Source organism: Peromyscus leucopus, chromosome 1 (genome assembly GCF_004664715.2).
Source record: "Peromyscus leucopus breed LL Stock chromosome 1, UCI_PerLeu_2.1, whole genome shotgun sequence".
NCBI lineage: Eukaryota > Metazoa > Chordata > Mammalia > Rodentia > Cricetidae > Peromyscus > Peromyscus leucopus.
In genome coordinates, this window is record NC_051063.1 from 145,498,814 (window position 1) to 145,518,965 (window position 20,152).

General features: G+C 49.1%; 1 protein-coding gene across 5 annotated transcripts in view; it reads right to left on the minus strand.

The window, feature by feature from the left end:
• The window catches only part of Ttc23 (tetratricopeptide repeat domain 23), a 99,545-nt gene that overhangs the window by 13,439 nt on the left and 65,954 nt on the right, over positions 1-20,152 (minus strand). For 3 of the 5 annotated variants that reach the window (XM_037198756.1, XM_037198749.1, XM_037198752.1), the window contains exons 7-10: positions 19,184-19,289; positions 9,661-9,720; positions 6,761-6,888; positions 1,825-1,974 (exon numbers count right to left, since the gene is read on the minus strand). In XM_037198756.1, coding sequence (XP_037054651.1) covers positions 1,825-1,974; positions 6,761-6,888; positions 9,661-9,720; positions 19,184-19,289 — 444 coding nt within the window. The remainder of the gene's footprint in view (positions 1-1,824; positions 1,975-6,760; positions 6,889-9,660; positions 9,721-19,183; positions 19,290-20,152) is intronic. The other 2 variants (XM_037198753.1, XM_037198760.1) reach the window with 1 other exon arrangement.

Sequence of the window (20,152 nt, forward strand, 5' to 3'; positions counted from 1 at the left end):
TCTACCTCATTTTTCTTCCACCTTTGTCTCTTGCCCCTCCTTTTTTTTTTTTTTTTTTGCCTTTGAATGAACAAAACAGAAAGGTTACTGTCAGATGTAAGCTGCTTGACTTCCCGACATTCTATTATGATAGTATAAGATAGACTCGGCTATCACCAGTTTAGAAAAATAACCCAATGTGACCAAGGGGGAAGATTTATTCCCGGAATGCAAGGTTGGTTCAGCATGACAAAAACATACACTGTACAAACTGAATCTGGGAGGGCTCACGTGATGAGTCTCTGCTAATGCTGGGGGAAAAAAAACTGATAAAATCGACATTTATTTCTAATTTTAAAAAGACTCTGGAAACTAGAGGTCTTAACGTGAAATAATACATAAACCTTAGTTCTAAAGTCTGCATCTCTTTAGTGAAGAGTCCCTGGAGTCCTTCCCAGTCTTACTGGGAAGGAGACAGAGGACCCATCATCTATCTCCACTATTGTCCACCACTGTGCTGCCCATGTGAGCCACAGCATCCAGATAAAGGGAACCAGTGAGGAGCATGGAGTTGGAAAACATAAAGTAAAATTATGTCTATTTGCAGATGATATAACAGTATCTCTAAAAAATTTAAGAGAATCAGTATTCAAATTAATCCAAACAATAAAAAACTAAGCTAGCTAGAAAGGTTATAAATTGAAGCAGAAATCCCAGTAATCCTTAGATATACAAAGATAAGTAAAAATACATACTAATGAATAAATCTCCACTTACATTAGTAATAATAAATGCACAGAAATACACTTAAAAACACGCATAACTTAGAGGCGGGACACTTGTCAGTGTTCACGAGAGACACAAAGCAGGCGTGAATAAACGGAGTGGCAGGCTTTGTTCTTGGGTGAAAACTCAACATCATAAGGACGTCAGTTTCCCGAAATTTATTTATAAATACTTAAATAAAAATAAACTCTTTATAGGATACACATATAGCTATAAAAACCATGTAGAAAAACTATCAAGTTTCCAGGCCCCTGATGTTTTACAGGAAAAGCCACGAGGGCTGTCTTGTCCTACCTCACATTAAACCATTCCACAGGATCTCTGTAACTGAACATGTGAGATAGTGGCGCCTGTATGAAAGGAGATTAGCAGAACGGGATGGAAATCCAGAAACAAGCTCCAGTGCATGTGGGAATTTAGTGTGTGTGTGGGGTGTCATCCTAAGTCTGAATTTGGGGCAGTGCTGGGCTATGGCAAAATGGTGACAGACAAGCCAGTATTCAGTGTATTTCTGCTACGGGTATTTGGGAAAGAGATAACATGAGACCTTATACCAGCTACATAAAAAACAAACAAACAAACAAAAAACTCCAGGTTCAAAAGAAGAACAGAAGGAAACACACACAGACGAATCCTTCCATGAACCGGGTATGCAGAAAGACAATAATAACAAGAAATGCTTGGTAAGTCATACTATGAAAAATTTAAAAATATTTGCATGATCAGACATGACTGCTAATTCATTTTTTGGATGCATGGATTTTAGAGGAACTCTTTTACTCTACCCCCAAATGTTTGCTTCAACCTACCACAAAAGTGGTGCAACCTTACCCAAATGAGCCATTGTAAATTTTCACTGAACAGCAGTACAGGAGGGAAAGAACGGGACGTGGAGAGCGAGGGGGAGCGAGGGGGGGCAAGGGGGGCGAGGGGGAGCGAGGGGGGCGAGGGGGGCGAGGGGGAGCGAGGGGGCGAGGGGGAGCGAGGGGGCGAGGGGGGCGAGGGGGGGCGAGGGGGGCGAGGGGAGCCCGTTTGTGTCGGCGCTGGCTCCAGCTTTACCTTCTTCAGTTTCGTGTATGCTCCGTTGTGGTTGCCCTGTGCCAGCTCTGCCCTGCCCAGGACACGGTATGTTTCTGCCACCTCCGGACTGAAGTCACCAAATGCTCCTACTTTGGCTTCCAGGGACTCTCTCAGGATCATGGTTGCTCTCTGAGAAAAGGGCACAATGAAGGCTGTGTGGTTTAAACGTTCAAAGGATTGCTCGGTGGTGAAGGGCGCTTGCTATGGCTGCTGAGGACCTGGGTTCGGCTCTCAGCACCCACCTGGTAGCTCACAACCTCTGTAGCTCCATTTCCAGGAGATCCATGACTGCCCTGCCCTGGCCTCTGCAGGTATTGGGTGTGCAAGTGGTACACAGATACACATGAAGCAACACACACACACACACACACACACACACACACACACACACAAAGACAATAATGAATAAATCTTCAAAAAAAGTTCAAGGACTGACTAAGATCTGTGCTTCTCAGGAAAGATAGTGAATTGATACATATTTAACATTTTAGAGACTATTCTGAAGAGCTGGGGGCTGTCTTCTGGTTCAACAGGAGGCAGTAAACAACCTATCTGGGAGAGAAGGTACAAACTCTGAAGAGAGGAAGCAGCACTGTGAGCTAGGGCTAGACTTCGTCCGTCCGTCCCAGTGAGCAGCAGGAGTGGAGCCAGGCTGCATGGAACCCTGTGTCGGGGCTCAGTTTCTGTGTGATCAGATACACACACACACACACACACACACACACACACACACACACACACACATATCCTCATCTTCTTCTGACCCAGGAGGAAGCCAAGGCACAGAGCAACAGCTGAGAACTTCTTTGTTCCTACAGGGCTCATCAGTGTTGGAGCTGGAATCTGTTCCCTAGCCCCTTTAAGGCTCATCAGTGGTGGAGCAGAAATCTGTTCCCTAGCCTAAAGGGCTCATCAGTGTTGGAGCTGGAATCTGTTCCCCAGCCCCTTTAGGGCTCATCAGTGGTGGAGCTGAAATCTGGGCTCATCAGTGTTGGAGCTGGAATCTGTTCCCTAGCCCCTTTAGGCCCATGCTCTTCTCCCTCTGTGCACACCACTGTTCTCCCATAAGAGAAAACGAGGCTGCACTTGTGGGTCATGCTTCCGGACTGTCTATTCTCACAGAGAATGCTTAGGAAGCCCAAAGTAAACATTTCCATGGAACATGATATCACATTTTGTTTGCCTTGTCCTATTTATTTATACCAACATGGAATAGAAAAATATGAGTTGGTCTGAAAACAGTATTTCCTGATTATTCATTTTTGCAGATACTAAGACACACAGGGGCAAGTCTGAACTTCCAACACATCCTGAAATTCTTCCCAGATCTTCCACATGAGAACACAGTTTTGACTGCACAGCATGAATGCTGAATTCAATGGCCAAATAAAGCCAGGGAGGGCCACAGGAAGGGTTTCCCACAGCACAGCCCTGGGGCGTGGAGGGGAGGGGGTAGGTACACTTCCTGATCGTATGCCACAGACAGGCGGATGTGTAAATGAAGAACATTGTTCCTTTTTGGTAATAACCTGAGTTAGGGATTGGGGCTGGCACACTAAAGGTGGTGATGAGCAAAAATCAGTTTCTTAGGGAAAACGACTGTGTAACTTGCCAGGTATGGCTCATGAAAGCAATCGAAGGTCTAGGGTCGCCATGCAGACCTGCCTGTGCCCATCCCATCCCAACACCCATGAGCAAGGACTTAGACGGAAGCAAGAGTTGGGTGAGGTGACCTTCCTAGGGGATCTGACTGCCGGGCTTTGGGGAAGCCAGTCCACGATGGGGAGAAGTGCCAGAGGTCCTTTTCCTGAATGAAGCCCTGACCGCTGCTTCAGTTGACTAGGGAGATCAGGGATGGATGTGCGGCAAGTTAAAAGGCATGTTCTCACGACAACGGAAAACTTAATGGAGAGGACCCAGAATTATCCAGCTTTGGATGAGAGAAGAGGGCATGGGCACCCGAGAGCCCAGGAGAAGCACACAGCCTGTGTCGGGGCTACTGAGTAGACTGATTTGACCATAGCAAAGCATGTGGGGAGGAAGAGAGAGGCAAGGCAGGTGGATGCTTAGCTTCTGCAAAGGACGGAGGTTTGTGTTTTCTCACAGAACATCTTAGTCTGCAGCACAGTGGCCTTCACTTACTTCTTACTGTAAAAATCATTTCCTCCCCAGAGGAAATGATTTTTCCGCTGGGAAAATACCTTGCTGCTGGTGCGAGCCAGCCTGTGAATAGGCTGTAATCACATTTGGGATGGTTTAGGTGAGATATCATGCTCACCTGTGCCAGGGTCCATAGAGGACCAGCTCTCGGTGGACACTCCTGCTACACCCCCTGGTGAGAGGTCTGCAAGCCAGGGTAAAAAGAACATGAGGCCACCATGCGTGGCTGGGCAGGCTGGGCCACTGCAGGGGGCACCTGGCAGGAGAAGGAGAGCTGACCCCTTGGCCATGTTGCATTCTGTCAACAATGTGCCCTGATTGGCCATGTGTACCGAAGGAAGGGACTACTTTGATATCCCTTTGAAACACAGAAGGGCATGAAGTGATTCTGGAATGAAAGAGCCAGTTTGCTAAACTCTCCAAGGGCAGTCTGGGAGAGCAAGGCACATCTTTAACCAAGAATACTGATTGGTGCGAGACACATGAGGAACGACGCTGGGCATCAGCTGCCTCTACACTGTGGCAGGAAGGCTGGAAACTAAAAACTAAGATTGACTACCTGGATTGTGGAAGGGGAACTAAGATTGAGTACCTGGATTGTGGAAGGGGAACTAAGATTGAGTACCTGGACTATGGAAGGTAAGAATAAGCTGGCCAACAACCAGGCATCTGTTCCAAATCCATTAACTCCACCGTGAGCAAGAAGATCCTTGCTCTCACAGAACTCAGCTCGGTTCTATGAGCAATATTAAATATCTATATAAATTTATACTGCAACTATTCCACTACGTCAGTGGGATTCTGTAACAAAGAATCAGAAGAGTCCAATGCCAGCAAGGGAGGGAAGCAGGGAGCTAAAGGATGGCACTGGCCTCGAAAGAATCGGGGAGGGCCTACCAGAAGGAAATGAAAGAAGAGATCAGCCATGGGGGGAGGGGGGGCAGTGTTAGAAAAGACAGTATGGGCGGGGGGAGACAGATCAGTCTTGAAAAGTACCTTCAAGCATAAGGACCTGAGTTCGATCCCCAGAACCCAACATAAAAATGCCGGGTGTGGTGGCATGCACTTGCAATCCCAGAACCAGGAAGCAAAGACAAATGGTTCCCTGGGGCTTGCCGGTCAGCCAGTCCAGCCTAACTGGTGAGCTGCAGCCCAGTGAAAGACCCTGTCTTAAAGGAGGCCTTCCTGAGGATGACATCCAAGGCTCTGGCCTCCACATGTGTGCAAATACGTGCACACGCACTTGCACATACATGAGCATGCACACACACACACACACGCACACGCACACGCACGCACGCACTCACTCACGAACTAAAATCAGAAAAAGCTGTTATTACAGGAATTTAGCTTAGGGAGAAGAACAAAGTGAGCCTAGAAATGTCAACAGACTCTAGACCTTGGAAGGGCCACGTCAGCTTTGCCGGGAGGGAGGGCGTCCGGTTCACTGGGGAACCAAATGAGTGCTCGCTGGCCAGGTGGGCTTTCAAACTGTGAAGAGATTAGACAAGTGCAAGCAGAGACGCAGCCCCCGGAAAGAGAAGCTGCTAGAGTGGCCCTGACAAGAGACGATGCATGGTAGGAGGGCAGTGTTAAACCACACACGTATTAGGGAAATCTGGAGGTAAATGAGGAGTCTGTGGAGTCTCCACAAAGAGCAAGATGGAGTGAGTGGGAATCTGAGGCTCTGGCAGGGCCCTCTATCTTTGGCCAAGTGATTCAGAAGAACAGTGAAACACTGTTTGTTAGAGTGACTGTGGATCCGCTCCGGCCAGACAAACTGAATGAATGCAGAATAACAGCTCACGCTCCTTCATGGAGAGAAGAGAGATGGAGGATGAGGACAGCGCTGTGGGGAGGACTCTCCAGACAACACAGGAACACCACTTTTCATCTTCATCTCCAAGACATGCTGTGCTAGACTGAACACACACACACACACACACACACACACACACACACACACACACACACACACACACCAAACCTCTGAGCTATCTACTATCTCTTTCTGGAGCTGCTATGATTTACAGAGAACAGGTAAACTGTATTTTATATATATATATAATATAAGCTCTGACAAGTATAAGCTCTGGTTTTGTTCTACTTTTCTTTCTTTTTTTTTAAAATTAATTTAATTTTTTAAATTTTATGTGCATTGGTGTTTTGCACATGGGTGTCAGGTTCCCTAGAACTAGAGTTACAGACAGTTGTGAGCCACCATGTGGGTGCAGGGAATTGAACCTAGGTCCTCCAGAAGAGCAGTCAGTGCTCTTAACCACTGAGCCAGCTCTCCAGCCCCCGTGGTTCCATTTTTCTAAGCCACGTTGAGTATGCCTTTACGGACCATCAGTAAAGAGACTGAGCTGAAACCTCTGTGCTGTATGGCTTTCATTAGATATGAACATTCCATTCAATACCCCAAAGAAGAAGAAAGGAATTGGCCATACTGACTGCCACACGCCATCCCGGCTAGATCCACGGGCTGTAGTGAGTAGGACTTTGCCCGCTGAGTTCTCAAAGTTTTCAGTCCTTAGTGATCTTTTCTAGTTGGATGTAGCACTTACTTTCTCACAGCTTTGTTTCTAAGATAAATTGCCTGTGAATGGTTCCTTGATTTATTTATCTGGGTCCCTCCAGAGGCTAGGACATGCCCTGGACACACTAGGTGCTTAATAGATGCTTGAAGACTGAAGGAGTCGTCTTTGGCATCCCCTATGAATAGCTTGACGATTGTGATCTAAACTCAACTCACTTCTTTTTGTCCAGTGATTTGCAGAAAATTGCAAAATTCATCTTGAATCGAAAGGAACTTGGCTCTTCCTGCTCCTTCGGAATCCTTCACATGAGTCATGCTTTCCTGAAAATACTGCTCGGCCACATCTGAAAAGAGCATAGAATAACAATTTTGAAAATAGCTTGAAGATCCGAAGCAGAGATGGAGCAAATATGCTTTTAGTGATGGTTAAACGTTTAAAAATAAGCATTTGGTAGGAGAAGCCAGCTCAAGAGACTCTCCTGTGGTCGTTAACCTGCTCGTTTTAGCAGAAACTATTTTCACCTCAGAAGGATACGGCAATTTACTTTTCTTATTTTTCAGACATTTTAGTGTTCTTGGTAATACAGAAAGTGTTCTGGGGGCAGAGGACTATCCCAGGCCTGAACACACTAGGGTAGTTTCATGTTGATAGATGATTATCTCTGCCTAGAAATCAGTCACTCCTCACAATTCATATATTTTATGGACTCTAACTGTAATCTTGTTATATATATCTCTATAACACACACGTAACAACCAAACAAAACCTAAACAATCTGGCTGATAAGTCTACTGAAGAAGAACCGCAACCATTCTAAACTCTCAAGCACGCTGATGAATAAAGCAAAAACAGCTTTACATAAATGGGTGAGAGAAGGAAGTCCGCAGCCGTGGGAAATGAAAAGGGGATGGAAAGCAGAGCTGTGACTACGCACGGCCAGCCCTCTGTTGTTATAACAAATACCTGAGATAAATCAGCACACACCGAGGGAAGGTTAACGGTGCTCACACTTTGGGGGGGTTCAGCCTGTGACCCGGCGGCTCTGCTGCTTCTGGTGATGTGACGGGCAATGGTAAACATGTCACGGTAACTAGAAGTGACGAGAGTCAGGGACGAGCTGGGTTCCCAGGGTCACTGCCACCTGTCAACAGCGCCACAGGCTGCGGGCCACGGCTTTGACCCGGGGGGCCTTGGGAGGAGACACGTAGCCAAACTGTGGCAAACAGGGTACTGAAGTTTAACAGTGGAAGGAAAAGAATCAACTCAGGAAGCCCCAAGGCCAAGTTCTCTGCACAAAGGCGTGTGATGTGAGATCACAGGTCTCTGCTGGCTTTAGAGATTGAGATCATCCCTTGGGCCCAACTTGATCACACTGGCTTTTGCCATTGTTGCTTTGGTTTTTGAGACAGGGTCTCTCTGTGTAGTCCTGGCTGTCCTCGAACTCACAAAGATCCACCTGCCTCTGCCTCTAGAGTGCTGAGATTAAAGGCGTGCGCCACCACACCTGGCTCATATGCTAAAGGCATGCTTTCCTTTTGTGGAGCTATTAGAAGGTGGGGGACCTTTAAGAGATGGGAGCCTAGGGAAGAAATTAGGCTACTGAGGGTGTGCACTTGAAGATAGTATTGAGACCCTGGCTCCTCTCTTTTCTCTCTCCTTTCTTTCTGGCTGCTACGAGGTGAGCAATTTTCTCTGTCATGGTGTTCAGCCGCCTGCAGGCCCAAAACAACACTAATGGAGACTTCTGAACCACGGGCCAAATTAACATTTCCTCCCGTTCAGCTGTCTATCTCAGGAATTAGTCACAGTGGCAGAGAGTGGACCATCTCAGAGGCTTCAGAGGGGCGGAGCGATAGGAAAGAAGTTCTCCACTGTGACATGGACAAGGGCCCTGGAAGAGTCACTGGCCAACAAGAAAACAAGGGCTTCAGTCCCTCAGCTGGAAGAAACTGAAATCTGCTAACAACAGGGAAGAGACCAGAAGAGGGCGGAGCTCTAGATGACAAGGGAGCTGGCTGGCTGCTTGTTCGTAGCCTGAGCAGAGACGTCAGCTCTGCTGTGCCAGTTACACGACCTACAGAGCCAGGAGCTGATAAACAGGCACTTAAATAACTAGAATATACTTGTGTTTATGTGTGAGGTGTGCGTGCACGTGCTTGGGTGCATGCGTGCGTGTGTGCGTATGTATGTGGAAGCATCCATACCCATGTGTATACTGAGGCCAGGGCCTAAGCCTGTGGCATCTTCCTCTATCATTCTCCACTTCATTATTTCTAGAATACTCTGAGGCAAGGTCTTCACTGCTTGTGAAGCTTTCCAATTTGGGCTAGACTGGCTGGCCGATGAGCCCCAGGATCCGCTGGCCCCACTGCTGGGGTTATGGTTGAGGGCCACCATTCCTGGCTTTTACGTGGGTACTAGAGGTCTAAATCTGGTTCCTTATTCTTTCCCATCAAGCACGTCATCCTCTGAGCTATCTCTAGGCCCACAACTACAGTTTTTGTGTGCAATGGAAGAAAACTAATGTGGAAAATATAACCTGTAAAGTTTATATTGTTTGGATCCATGTTTTACACTAGTTTGGAATTGAACGAGTTTTAAAGGGTAAACAGGAGAAAGAAAACAAATACAGCCAGAGCTGTGTTCTAAGTGTTGGGTCCCCCTCAAATTCATGTTAAAATTCTAACCTCTAAGGTGGTGGTATTTCGAGGGAGACTCCTTTAGAGGTGATTGTGTCGTGAGGATGGAACCCTCATGGATGGGACATGTGCTTCTGTGAGTGGGACCCTGGACAGCTGCCTTGACTCCCTCCCATGTGAAGAGCCAGTGAAACACAGCTGGCTGTGAGCCAGGAAGCAGCCAGCCCTGCCTTGACCTTGGGCTTCCCAATCTCCAGGGTTTGGGAAAACGAAGTATTAAGTCACCTAATCTATGGTGTTTTGTTATGGTGGCTCGAGCAGATATGGGCATCGAGGGCCTCCACAGACAGAAATGAACACAACTGCATGGGTCTGAGCAGAGGGAGGCTTTCTGTCTGTCCACCCAGAGGGAAAGGGCTATTCAAGACCCAGGTTCCCCACAGTGGTGAACACTGTCACTAAAATTAAAGGCTTACGTTTATTAAGCACCTCATGCTGGTTTTCATGGTTGTAGCTATGGCCTTCTCTCATGTTAGCTGAAAAACAGATGCATCAGAAGTAGCAGGCAGCCAAGATGGACATTGGACAGACAGATACATAATTAAAATGGACAGACAGATTGACTCGAAGACACAGAGGCCTCAGATCATTTGCCGATAAGCACACCTGCATAGGGCGAGAGCTCTGAGAACATGGCTGATTTGCAGTGGGGTTCTGGGTGCTAAGAAATGGCCCAAGCACATCCCTTTCTTCCGTGAGATCTTCAGAGAGGGCAGAAGCAAACCTGTGGGGAAAGTGTCTTCCAGATCGACAGGACTGCAGAGAACTCGGGTCCTGTGCGGTCATGTGCGAGGTTCGCCTTGAGGATCTAGGCAGGAACAGGGTTCCTGCCCCTGTCTCCTGGGCATGTCCCCATCCCAGGCTCTTTAAGTGGATCAACAGTAACTGAACTGGACATCCCTGACTTTCTCCCAGACCAGCAGGTGCATTCCTGTGGTAGTACCCAAGTTCTACGGAAAGAAGTTCTCCCACGTGGAAAATGTCCACTCTTTATTCATTGCTGATCCTTCAAATGAAGTATCAACACCGACTCACTCTGATAATTGACGACGGTGCTGGGGGTGGTGCAGAGTTTATTTTATAGATAAAAGCGTAACACGGAACATTCCAAGTCTAATGTGACTGGGTTTCTGGAGTGGAGGGCACTTGATATTTTTATTTTCTTGCTAATTGGAAACCAACAGAAGACTGTAGGCAAGCCCTCTGAGGTTGGATGGGTGCTGTGGGATGTTCTGTATGCTGCGAATGTGTTGCTCTGATTGATTGATAAATAAAACGCTGATTGGCCAGTAGCCAGGCAGGAAGTATAGTATAGGTGGGACAAGCCGAGAGGAGAATTCTGGGAAGGAGGAAGGCTGAGTCAGGAGTCGCCAGCCAGACACAGAGGAAGCAAGATGTGAAGGCAGAACTGAGAAAAGGTACCAAGCCATGTGACTAAACATAAATAAGAATTATGGGTTAGTTTAAGTGTAAGAGCTAGTCAATAGTTAGCCTGAGCTAATGGCTGAGCAGTTTTAATTAGTATAAGCTTCTGAGTGATTATTTTATAAGTGGCTGCAGCATCTGTGGGGCTGGGCAGGACTGGAGAAAACTTCAGCTACAGATGGGCAGGTCTAGTGGTGCAGGGCAGCGACCCTGCCCTTGGTCTGTTCCTGGAAGGTCTCTAGTCAAAGAAGAAAAGTAAAGCTAGGAAACAGAATGTCCCTGCTGGCAGCTGTCGCAGGCCAGCTGACCACATCTGTAATGACCACATCTGTAATGACCACATCTGTAATGACCACATCTGTAATGACCCTTGTTTCACAGGGCGTTCTGGAACACAGAGACAAAGGGAGGTCCCAAGCATTGACAGTGATAATCTCCCTGTCTGTAAGTCTAAAGTCATTTTATCTTTATCTGGAATAAAGGAAAACTCTTTTATTGCAAGACCCTGACTTCTCTGTCCTCTCTAAGGCCTAGATGAACTGCAAAGCATGGTTACATGGCTGGTCCACTGCAGAGGAGCCATGTCCTGACAGAGATTGTTTTCCGGGGCCGGGACGGGGAGGATAGGCACCCCAGACTCATCTGGAACAAGGGACAAGAGCTTTTCCGGAGAGACAGGAAGCCACGGCCTCTGGACAGGAAGTCTTCTCCCGGCATGTTCCTGTGTTCCGAAGCTGGGCATGGCTTCGCAGAGAGCTGAACAAGCAGCTCGATGTTCTAGCATATGGCCGTCCTTAACTTTAAAAAGCACTTCTAGAATCCTCTGCAACCTGATGCCGGTAGCCTGGGCAAAGATGAAGTCATTCTCTGAAACATGGGTGCGTGACTCAGCCGGTAAATCTGAGCCCTGATGGCAGAGGTGAGCCAGGACCATAAATCTCCTCCCATTCCCACCCCAGCTGAGGGGTTGGCTTGTCTGTGAGTTCCAGCAGGGGGAGGGAGTGACGCTGTGGACGGATCCTTTAACCGTCTCTACAGATAGCTCCATCTGGGGACTTGAAGCCAGACTTGCAAGGAGAGGCTCACACACAGGCAAAGGAAGAGAAAACTTTGTTCAAAGAGCCAGAGATTGGAGGGCCGCAGAGAGGCCCACTGGATGCCAGGAAGCTTAAAACAAACAAACAAAACCTCTCTCTCCATATCTCTCTCTCTCTCTCTCTCTCTCTCTCTCTCTCTCTCTCTCTCTCTCTCTCCCTCTCTCTCTCTCTCTGTGTGTGTGTGTATGGGGGGGGAACATTTATGTGTACGTGGGTATATGTGCCACAGCGCAACTGTGACGGAGAACAACTTGTAAGACTTGGTTCTGCCCGTCTACCATTTGGGTCCCTGCGATCAAACTCAGATAAGAAGATCGGTGGTCAGCCCCCTTCCCCTCTGATCAAACTCAGGTAATCAGGCTCGGTGGTCAGCCCCGTTCCCCTCTGATCAAACTCAGATAAGAAGATCGGTGGTCAGCCCCCTTCCCCTCTGATCAAGCTCAGATAAGAAGATCGGTGGTCAGCCCCGTTCCCCTCTGATCAAACTCAGGTAATCAGGCTCGGTGGTCAGCACTCTTCCCCCAAGCCATTTCTCTGGCCCTGGTCAGGAACTTCTAACTAAAATAAATTCCAGTCCACCTAGGCTTCATCTTCATCTTCCGAGGCTGTTCTGAGACAGGAGACAGGGTGGCAAGGACAGCCTCATTCTGTGGGAGGGTTCCAGGGACAATGTGGCAATTAATTATCTTTTGTAACAGTGTCAGGAAATAGTCTTTATACTAACTGCAAAGGCTTTAAGGACTCCAAGGAATTGAAAAAGAGGAGTCCTAGCCTGATCTTCACCCCGAAAACTGATGAAAGCATTGAGACCATCGTGGGTGCGGCTACCCCTGAGCCTGTAGGGGCCATGGAGGAGGCCTGGGGACTCACTCCTTACTTTTTCCACACATCTGACCCCACATGGTGGGTAGCTGAGCTGTTAAACTTACTGTAATATCCGAGGATGCTCATATGTGTTGCTGGGGGCAGGTACGTATCAGAAAGCATGGTGGCTGAATGGGCGCCGTGCCAGAAGAAACTTGCAGGGCATAAAGGGGCCAAGAGTCCTCACAGGGATTCACAAGGGGCTCAGACACTGTGGGATCTGCTTGCCTTGGGGTCCTCACTACTCAGAGCAGTCCAGACTCCCCCTTTCCTCCCCTCTGTCATGTAGAGTCCCATGCAGGGCCACACAGGCAAAGGTTAAGCATTGTGCAACCTTAGACCTCCAGTCCCTAAGTTTAGGGAAGGCTATGTGTTCTCCAAAGAGATGCCTTAAAAATCCTTTTCAAAAGCATCCGGGTATAAATAGCATCGCTTTCCTGAGAAGTTCTGAATAGAACTTACATGTTGACATCTAAAAGGATGCCCCAGCCCTTGGGAAATTGACTATCACATGCTGCGTACTTCATCCAGCCCAGAAACGGCTCAAAGAGGGAACGGGCCTCACTCTAGACACACAGGAAGGCAGGCACCTGGCCAGGTAGGGTTCCTGAGGTTTCTGCCCTGCCCCTGGGTCGTTCTCTAGGAAAAAGGCCCAGCAACTCAGGCTTAGGCTGAGTGACAGGACCCCCTTTTCTTCTGCTGGCCCCAAGAGCTGGTGAGTGAACAGCCCCTACCTGTGCTCTGGGCTTGGGTTACTTGTACCACTAACGCTGGGGGATGTGACATTCATGGTGTGACCGACCACCTTTCTGGATGGAGGGTATGGGAGGGAGGCAGTACATGGTCTCCATTCTAAAGCTTTGGGTTGCCTGTAGTTTGCTGAATGACCTTGCACTCTAGTTCTCTAGATGTGAGGATGACTTCCAGAAGTTTCTGAGAGGGGAATCCTTCTGGTGCCAGCAAAACAACAAACAAACAAACAAACAAACAAACAAACAAAAAACCCTGTAAGAAGCTCTGTTTCCTTCTCTTGGTCTCACCCATTTCTTCCTTGCTTCCCAGGGGGCTCAGGTGTGGAAAGATAGCCACTTGAGTCGCTCACAGGCAGGCAAGTGCAAGGCTGGCCAGGCATTCTGATAAGCGATGAGCCCCGAGTGAGGGTTGGGGGTGAGGAAGGTTCGTTCTCTCAGAGCCCACAGGGCACCAGGGTATGGGCAGGCTGAGGAGGAGGAGGAGACCAAGAGGAGCAACATCAGGACGAAGGGACACAGACAGTCACGAGTGGGGGCGTCTCTCAATTTCCACCAGCAGGCTATACCACACCACAGCTCCACCAGGTGAAGGCTTGGAAGAGACAGCTAAGGAGGGCCACCAGGAAGGTGAAGGCTCCCGGGTGCCATGTTACCTGGCAGGAGCCTCTGGGCTCCAAGAGCTACAAATACCTGGGGCTGCCTGACTTGCAGTCTCTCAGGACACTCAGGGGCATCATGGCAGGTAACCGCTGTGGAGGAGGGGTGGGGTGTGCCCAAGCCAAGCAGAGCAAGCAGGACCCAGGAGGAAGAGTTGAGGAAAAGGGGGAGCGTGGAAGGTCAACGAGACCTACCCAGGCGGTTACTTTACAAAAGAAAAAGCTTCCGAAACATTTTAATTTCTACCTATGCAAAACACAGGGAGAGGCCAGGACCAGCGGGAGCTGGGAAATACATGTATTTGGATATAAGGAATTGTACATAGGGGACCAGGTTACTCAGGAATCCCTGTCCCTGGGCTAAACCAGGGGCAGGCACCATTTGCTCTGCTGTCTTGGGACCCAGAAGAACTCCTTAGCCTGCTGGCGCCTGGGACCGCATGGGGCCACTTCCAAACAAGGCTGCCGGCACTGAGCGGGCCCTGCAGCACAAAAAGGTTTACACTGACATGTACTTGGCTTTGGACCATTTCGTTTTAATACCCTTAAGGAGAAGCATTATAAACACAAGGCCAAGGCTCTGGACACTTAGCGGGGTTGGGAGAGCTGTTAATACCAAGTTTGTCTATGGCTGCTCTGGGCAGCCGGCCAGGTCCAGGTTAGTGACATTCCGCGAGCCTGAATTGGGAATCTTCACGCAAGCACAAGCCTCCCAGACTTCTAGGGCAGTTTTGTCTGCACAAGGAATGCAGGATGGTGCAGGGCAAAGGCACCAGCTCCAGCGCGTGGCCTGAAACGCTCACTTCCGGGCCAGCGGTATTGCTGGTGAGCAGACAATGCCTTCAATGGACATCCAGCAAGTGAGCAGGAGCAGACTGGCGATGGGAAAATCCTCAAAAGGGAAATTATGCTTTTTAGAGATTCTATTGCTTTGTTTTGCTTTTTCTCCAAAAACAAAAGCAAAGCCAAAAAAAAAAAAAAAAAAAAAAGTCTACGTTAGGTACAAACAGATTTAAACGTAAAAGAACAAAGGCCAGATTGCCCCCTGGACACTCTGAAAGACACGCAGGCTTGCTTTTGGGGGACCCGGCTAGGACTTGGGGACTAGAAGTGAGCACAGTCCAGGTCAGAAGGTCCTGGGTGGGTGAGAGCTGGGGCAGGGATGGGGTGGGAGTGGACCCCGACTCTAGCTCCCTGACTTCCCAGGAGTCCCCTACAGGGGGCAGCAGAGGCCTGGGCAGTCCTCTGCCCCGAGTGGGTCTCTCACAGCCTTGCCATGGTGGCTTCCTCCATGTTAAGGGACAGCAGAGGGACGGCAGGAAAGACAGGGCACTGTGCTCGCCTGGTCGCCAGCTGCATTCCCTGCCTGTGGTGACTGTCCTGTTCCTGCTTCCAGAGGGAAGTTGAATCCCTGGGCCCCCGGGGACCCGTGCCACATAGCACATTTGCAGGTACAAGCTGGGACGAAGCCTGGGTCTCCGTGCACTGGCCAGGCCAGCTTGCTTTCCAGCCTCACCTTCATCTGCCACCGTGAGAGCAAAGATAACAGCAGGTTTCAGCGGTTGGAATAATGGGGGGAGTGGAGAGGGAGGGTGTCTCCACAAAGGTACTCATTTCTGATTTGCTTGGGCCACGGAGAAGAGGGTTTGTTTGCGCAGCCGTTTTGGGGTCCGCACTGCTCCTGGACAACTGGCATGGCATGTCTCTCTACCCTCCCGGCTCCTCCGCCAGCATCCTCACTTAGCATGTCCTCATCTTGAGGCTTCAGTAGCCAAATTTCCCATCAAATGACCACTGTTATTACCAAGGTGATGGCTGTCCTTTGATTGGCAGGTGCCGAATCTGAAAGGGACCAATCAAGGAGCGGCTCTCGGGCTCATCTCACTTTGTCCTTTTGGTGCAGGGCAATGTGGGGGGGGAAGAGAGAGAGAGACGGGCAGACAGAGAGGAGCTTCTCCAGACTGAGAAGACACTCTGGTGAGAAGAACTGGCTGTGGGAGTATCTTTGAAAAAAAGGGATGTCATGCTCTGCTTCTGCGGACGGTTAAAGGTGTCATCAACAACAGTTTGGGAAAGCGTGGGCACCTGCACACAGCCGTCACTGCTGCCATGGCCGCCATCATTATTTCCCGAGGCACCCGCTACCTGTGCTCCCGGAGTCGCCCCGCTCCCGGAGTCGCCCCTCTCCCGGAGTCGCCCCTCTCCCGGAGTCGGCCCTCTCCTGGAGTCGCCCCTCTCCCGTCTAGTCTCCAGCCCCAGACCCCCTGCTCTACAGCCATTGCGCCCCTCACGCACCTCAGTTCTGACTGGGACATGAGCTCTTCCGGATGCCAGTCAAGAAACGCTCTGCGCAGCCCCAGGGGCTGAGGGTGGAGCTGAGACCTTGAGCCGGCTTCTGGGTCCCAGTGGCTCTCCACACCCTTGTCCTTAGGCTGCCCTCCCCCATCCAAGGTCCCGTGTTTGCTCCACACGCCACAGACTCTTGCATGGGGGTAGGGAAAGAAAAGAGGGAGGGCCGGGGCCAGTGCTTACACATAACCAATGATAAAGAGCGTCTGGGGATGACCCTCTGGGCTCAGACCTTGACCACTCAATGGCTTGGAAAAATCACATTTCCTATGGACTCCGAGTCTTCATCCGGAACTGGAGCTAAGTAAAGCAAGGCCAGTGTGTCCTGTGCGGTGTGAGTCATTCCGGATTCACATTGTCTGTGCTATGCAGGTGTTGTTATCACCCCCACTCTGTAGGGGAGGCAACCCCAGCTGTGTTTATACTGAAAAAACTACATAGGCACACACATGCACACAGACACACAGACACACAGACACACCTCAATTTGAATTGTCATTGATTCTATGAAGGGCAAAGCCGATGGGTCTAACTCAGAGCTTCGGAACTAATCCATCTCTGTGCATAATTGCCGTTGGCCATCATTCAATTCCTATAGCCAACAAGGGAGCCCGCTGTATCCTGGGTGGGGCTGGGAATCAGAACAGCCTCCAGGCAAAAGGACCGTTTTTAGCCTTTGCCTCTTCCATTCAGTAGGGTAGCCTCACAAAAGAGACCATTTTCTTCTTCTGCCCATCAGAACCTTCCAGTTTTCTGAACCCAGAAACCACCAAGGCATGTCCTCATCTTAAGGTTTTGTGGCTCAAGTTCCCATCAAATTGCCACTGCTGTTACCAAGATGACAGGTGCTTCAGGTGTCCTCTGATTGGTAGGTGGTGAATCTGGGGGGGCCTATCAAGGAGCAGCTTGTGCCCACCTAGAACTTGTCATTTTGGTGTAGAGCAATGAAGAGAGAAAGACAGAGACAGACAGACAGACAGAGAGAGAGAGAGAGAGAGAGAGACAGACAGACAGACAGACAGACAGACAGGAGTAGATGCCTCAGGAAGTAGCGATGGCGGCTATGGCAGCAGTGACAGTTATATGCAGGTGCCCACGCTTTCCCAAACTGCTGTTGATGACAACTTTAACAGTCCACAGAAGCAGGGCGTGACCCCCAGTTCTAGAAAAACACTTCCGCAGCTGGTTCTTCCTACCATACGACAAACATCTGCCCTCCGCCAGAAGCTATAGATAGATCTGGACCCACAGTGGCTCACGTGTGTAACCCTAGTACCTGGGAGGCTGAGGCAGGAGGACTGCCTTGACTGAGTTTGAGGCCAGCCTGGGTTACAGAGCAAATCATTTTTTGTTGGTTTGTTTCAGAACAAATCTGAAATTTGTTTCAGAAAATACATATCAGAAAAAAGTGTTAAGTACTTTGGAACCATAAACGTAAAAGATGGAAAACTGTGTGTGTGTGTGTGTGTGTGTGTGTGTGTGTATTGAAAAAGAGATTAAAAATCAAACAGAATAAAAGAAGCCATGGACCTGACATTTCTAGAGCTCGCTGTTTTCTTGTCCTGCAAGGATGGGGAAAACCGTGAACCCATGGCGACTTCCATCTAGAATCTCAGGGCTACCTGGGATCAAAGCTGTCCCCACACTCATTTTAACCTTAAACATAATTGAGTTAGTTACCATCAACCAACAACTGGAGATTTCCCATGAAGATCCAAACTTCTTCCTCCTTCTCTGGACAATAAAAGCTGCCTGCCATGTGGAGCCAGGATGCCAGAGCAAAAGAGCTGGGTAGGGGCTTCTCTGGTTTGCCGCGGTCCTCGCCACCCTGTCCTGTCTCTCATCCTACAGAAAACTGCTACCCGCCACTTGCTGAAGTTTCTCTTAACTACCCGATGCCCTCATGCTGCCTAGACATTGGGGTTCCTACTGATATCCGGTGTGTGTGTGACTCGTGTACTCTCAAATATTGATATTTTCAATGTTTGATTAAGAGTGGTGGAAACCTCGAGTAGAATGTTCAAAGGAGGGCTAACACTCCACGTGGTTCCTCCTTCCATCTCTGGTTAGGCTCTTCTAGGTCTGCTGGGTGAGCTGGGGGGGGGCAGAAGAGGGTAACCTATGGGTATCTGCACTGGCCCCTGCACAGACCAAGTCTCTGCCTGGTCTGTGGCCTTTTCTATCAAGTTGCTCCTTGGGGCTTCCTCTTAGGTCTGGTCTGCTACCCTGACTCCTACTTCCTGAACTGACTCCACACCCTCCCAACATTGATTTTTGGCACCCTGGAATCAATATTATTCTTGATGATTTCTATTTGGTATCTTGGAATATACCTTATTCTTCTATGTAGGCCACATACCATTTCTGAATAGTTTGGTCCCACCAAAATCACAAGAATGTGGTTTTCTTTTCTTTTCTGTCACACATAGGATGCCAGGATGCCAGGATGCACACACACACACACACACACACACACACACACACACACACACACTTCTGTGCACGCACACATGCACTTGTCTGCACACATACACATAACAGCCTTTAAAATAATTGCTTTGGAAAAGCACACATGTCCCTATCAGCCAGCCGTGCATGAATTCCCCACAATTCCTAGTGGTGTTTTGGATGAAGTGACATTCTGACGGGGAAAGGGTTAGAGGGCAGTTAGAGGAAAGCCCAGGAGAGCCGCAGAGCAGCTGAGCCACAGGACAGAGGGCTCACCCCCCAGCCTCACCCCCCAGTGACACACACCCAAGCCCGCTTGTGGAGGAGGGAGGCGGGTTCTGTTCTCACCGTGGTGGTCCTGCTTCCCAGAAGCAACAGCAGCCCGGGCAATAAAGTGTGCAGAGTCTGCGGCCTCCTCTGGGGAGGGATTTTTACTCAGGACGATGAGATGTGCCTGTCACCACAGAGAGGAGAAACAAGTTGTTTACATGCTTGGCATCAGCGATGGGAAACGTCTTTGCAGTGATAAGCAGGAAGCCGAGGAACGGTCCAGCAAGCTGGAAGGGATGCTTGATGAAGTGCAACTGACTCGGGGAATCTGAAAAGCACTGGGTGGAGGCCAGAACCCAAATGGATTCAGGATCCACTTGGCTGGAAACCGTCACGGGAGCCAGTCCCTGAAATAGATCCTTTAAAAGCTTATGGTCATTTGACTCAGCAAAGACAACAAAGATGGAGGGCGGGGGGGGGGGGGGGGTGACTGGTGATGACTTAGTGGTTAAGAGCCCTGACTGCTCTTACAGAGGACCTGGGTTCAATTCCCAGCACCCACATGGCAGCTCACAACTGCCTCTAACTCCAAAATCTGACACCCTCACACATGCAGGCAAAAACACCAATGCAAATGAAATAAAAGTAAAGAAATTATTTTCAAAAATGAAGATTGAACCACACAGAGTGACCACAGAGGAGAAGAATAGACTGGGCAGGCAGAACGTGACAACCACTAAGATTAAAGCTGGACTTCAGTTATTTCTCACTTGCAACACAACACTTAATTTTGGGGATACTTTCTATGATTTTCAATTTATATATGAAAACTTGAGAGTGCTGAATGGGTCTGGAACATTCCCCAGAGGTACATGTGTTCAAGGCTCGGTCCCAGCTAGGTGCTACTGAGAGGCGCTGGGACTGTTAAAGAGCCTGGTGGGAGATGTTAGGTCATCGGAAGCGTATTAATAATGGAACACTGACGGGGTCAATGGTCCAGACAGCTCACGCTAAAGGATGGAGATAAGCTCTGACATTGATACTCAA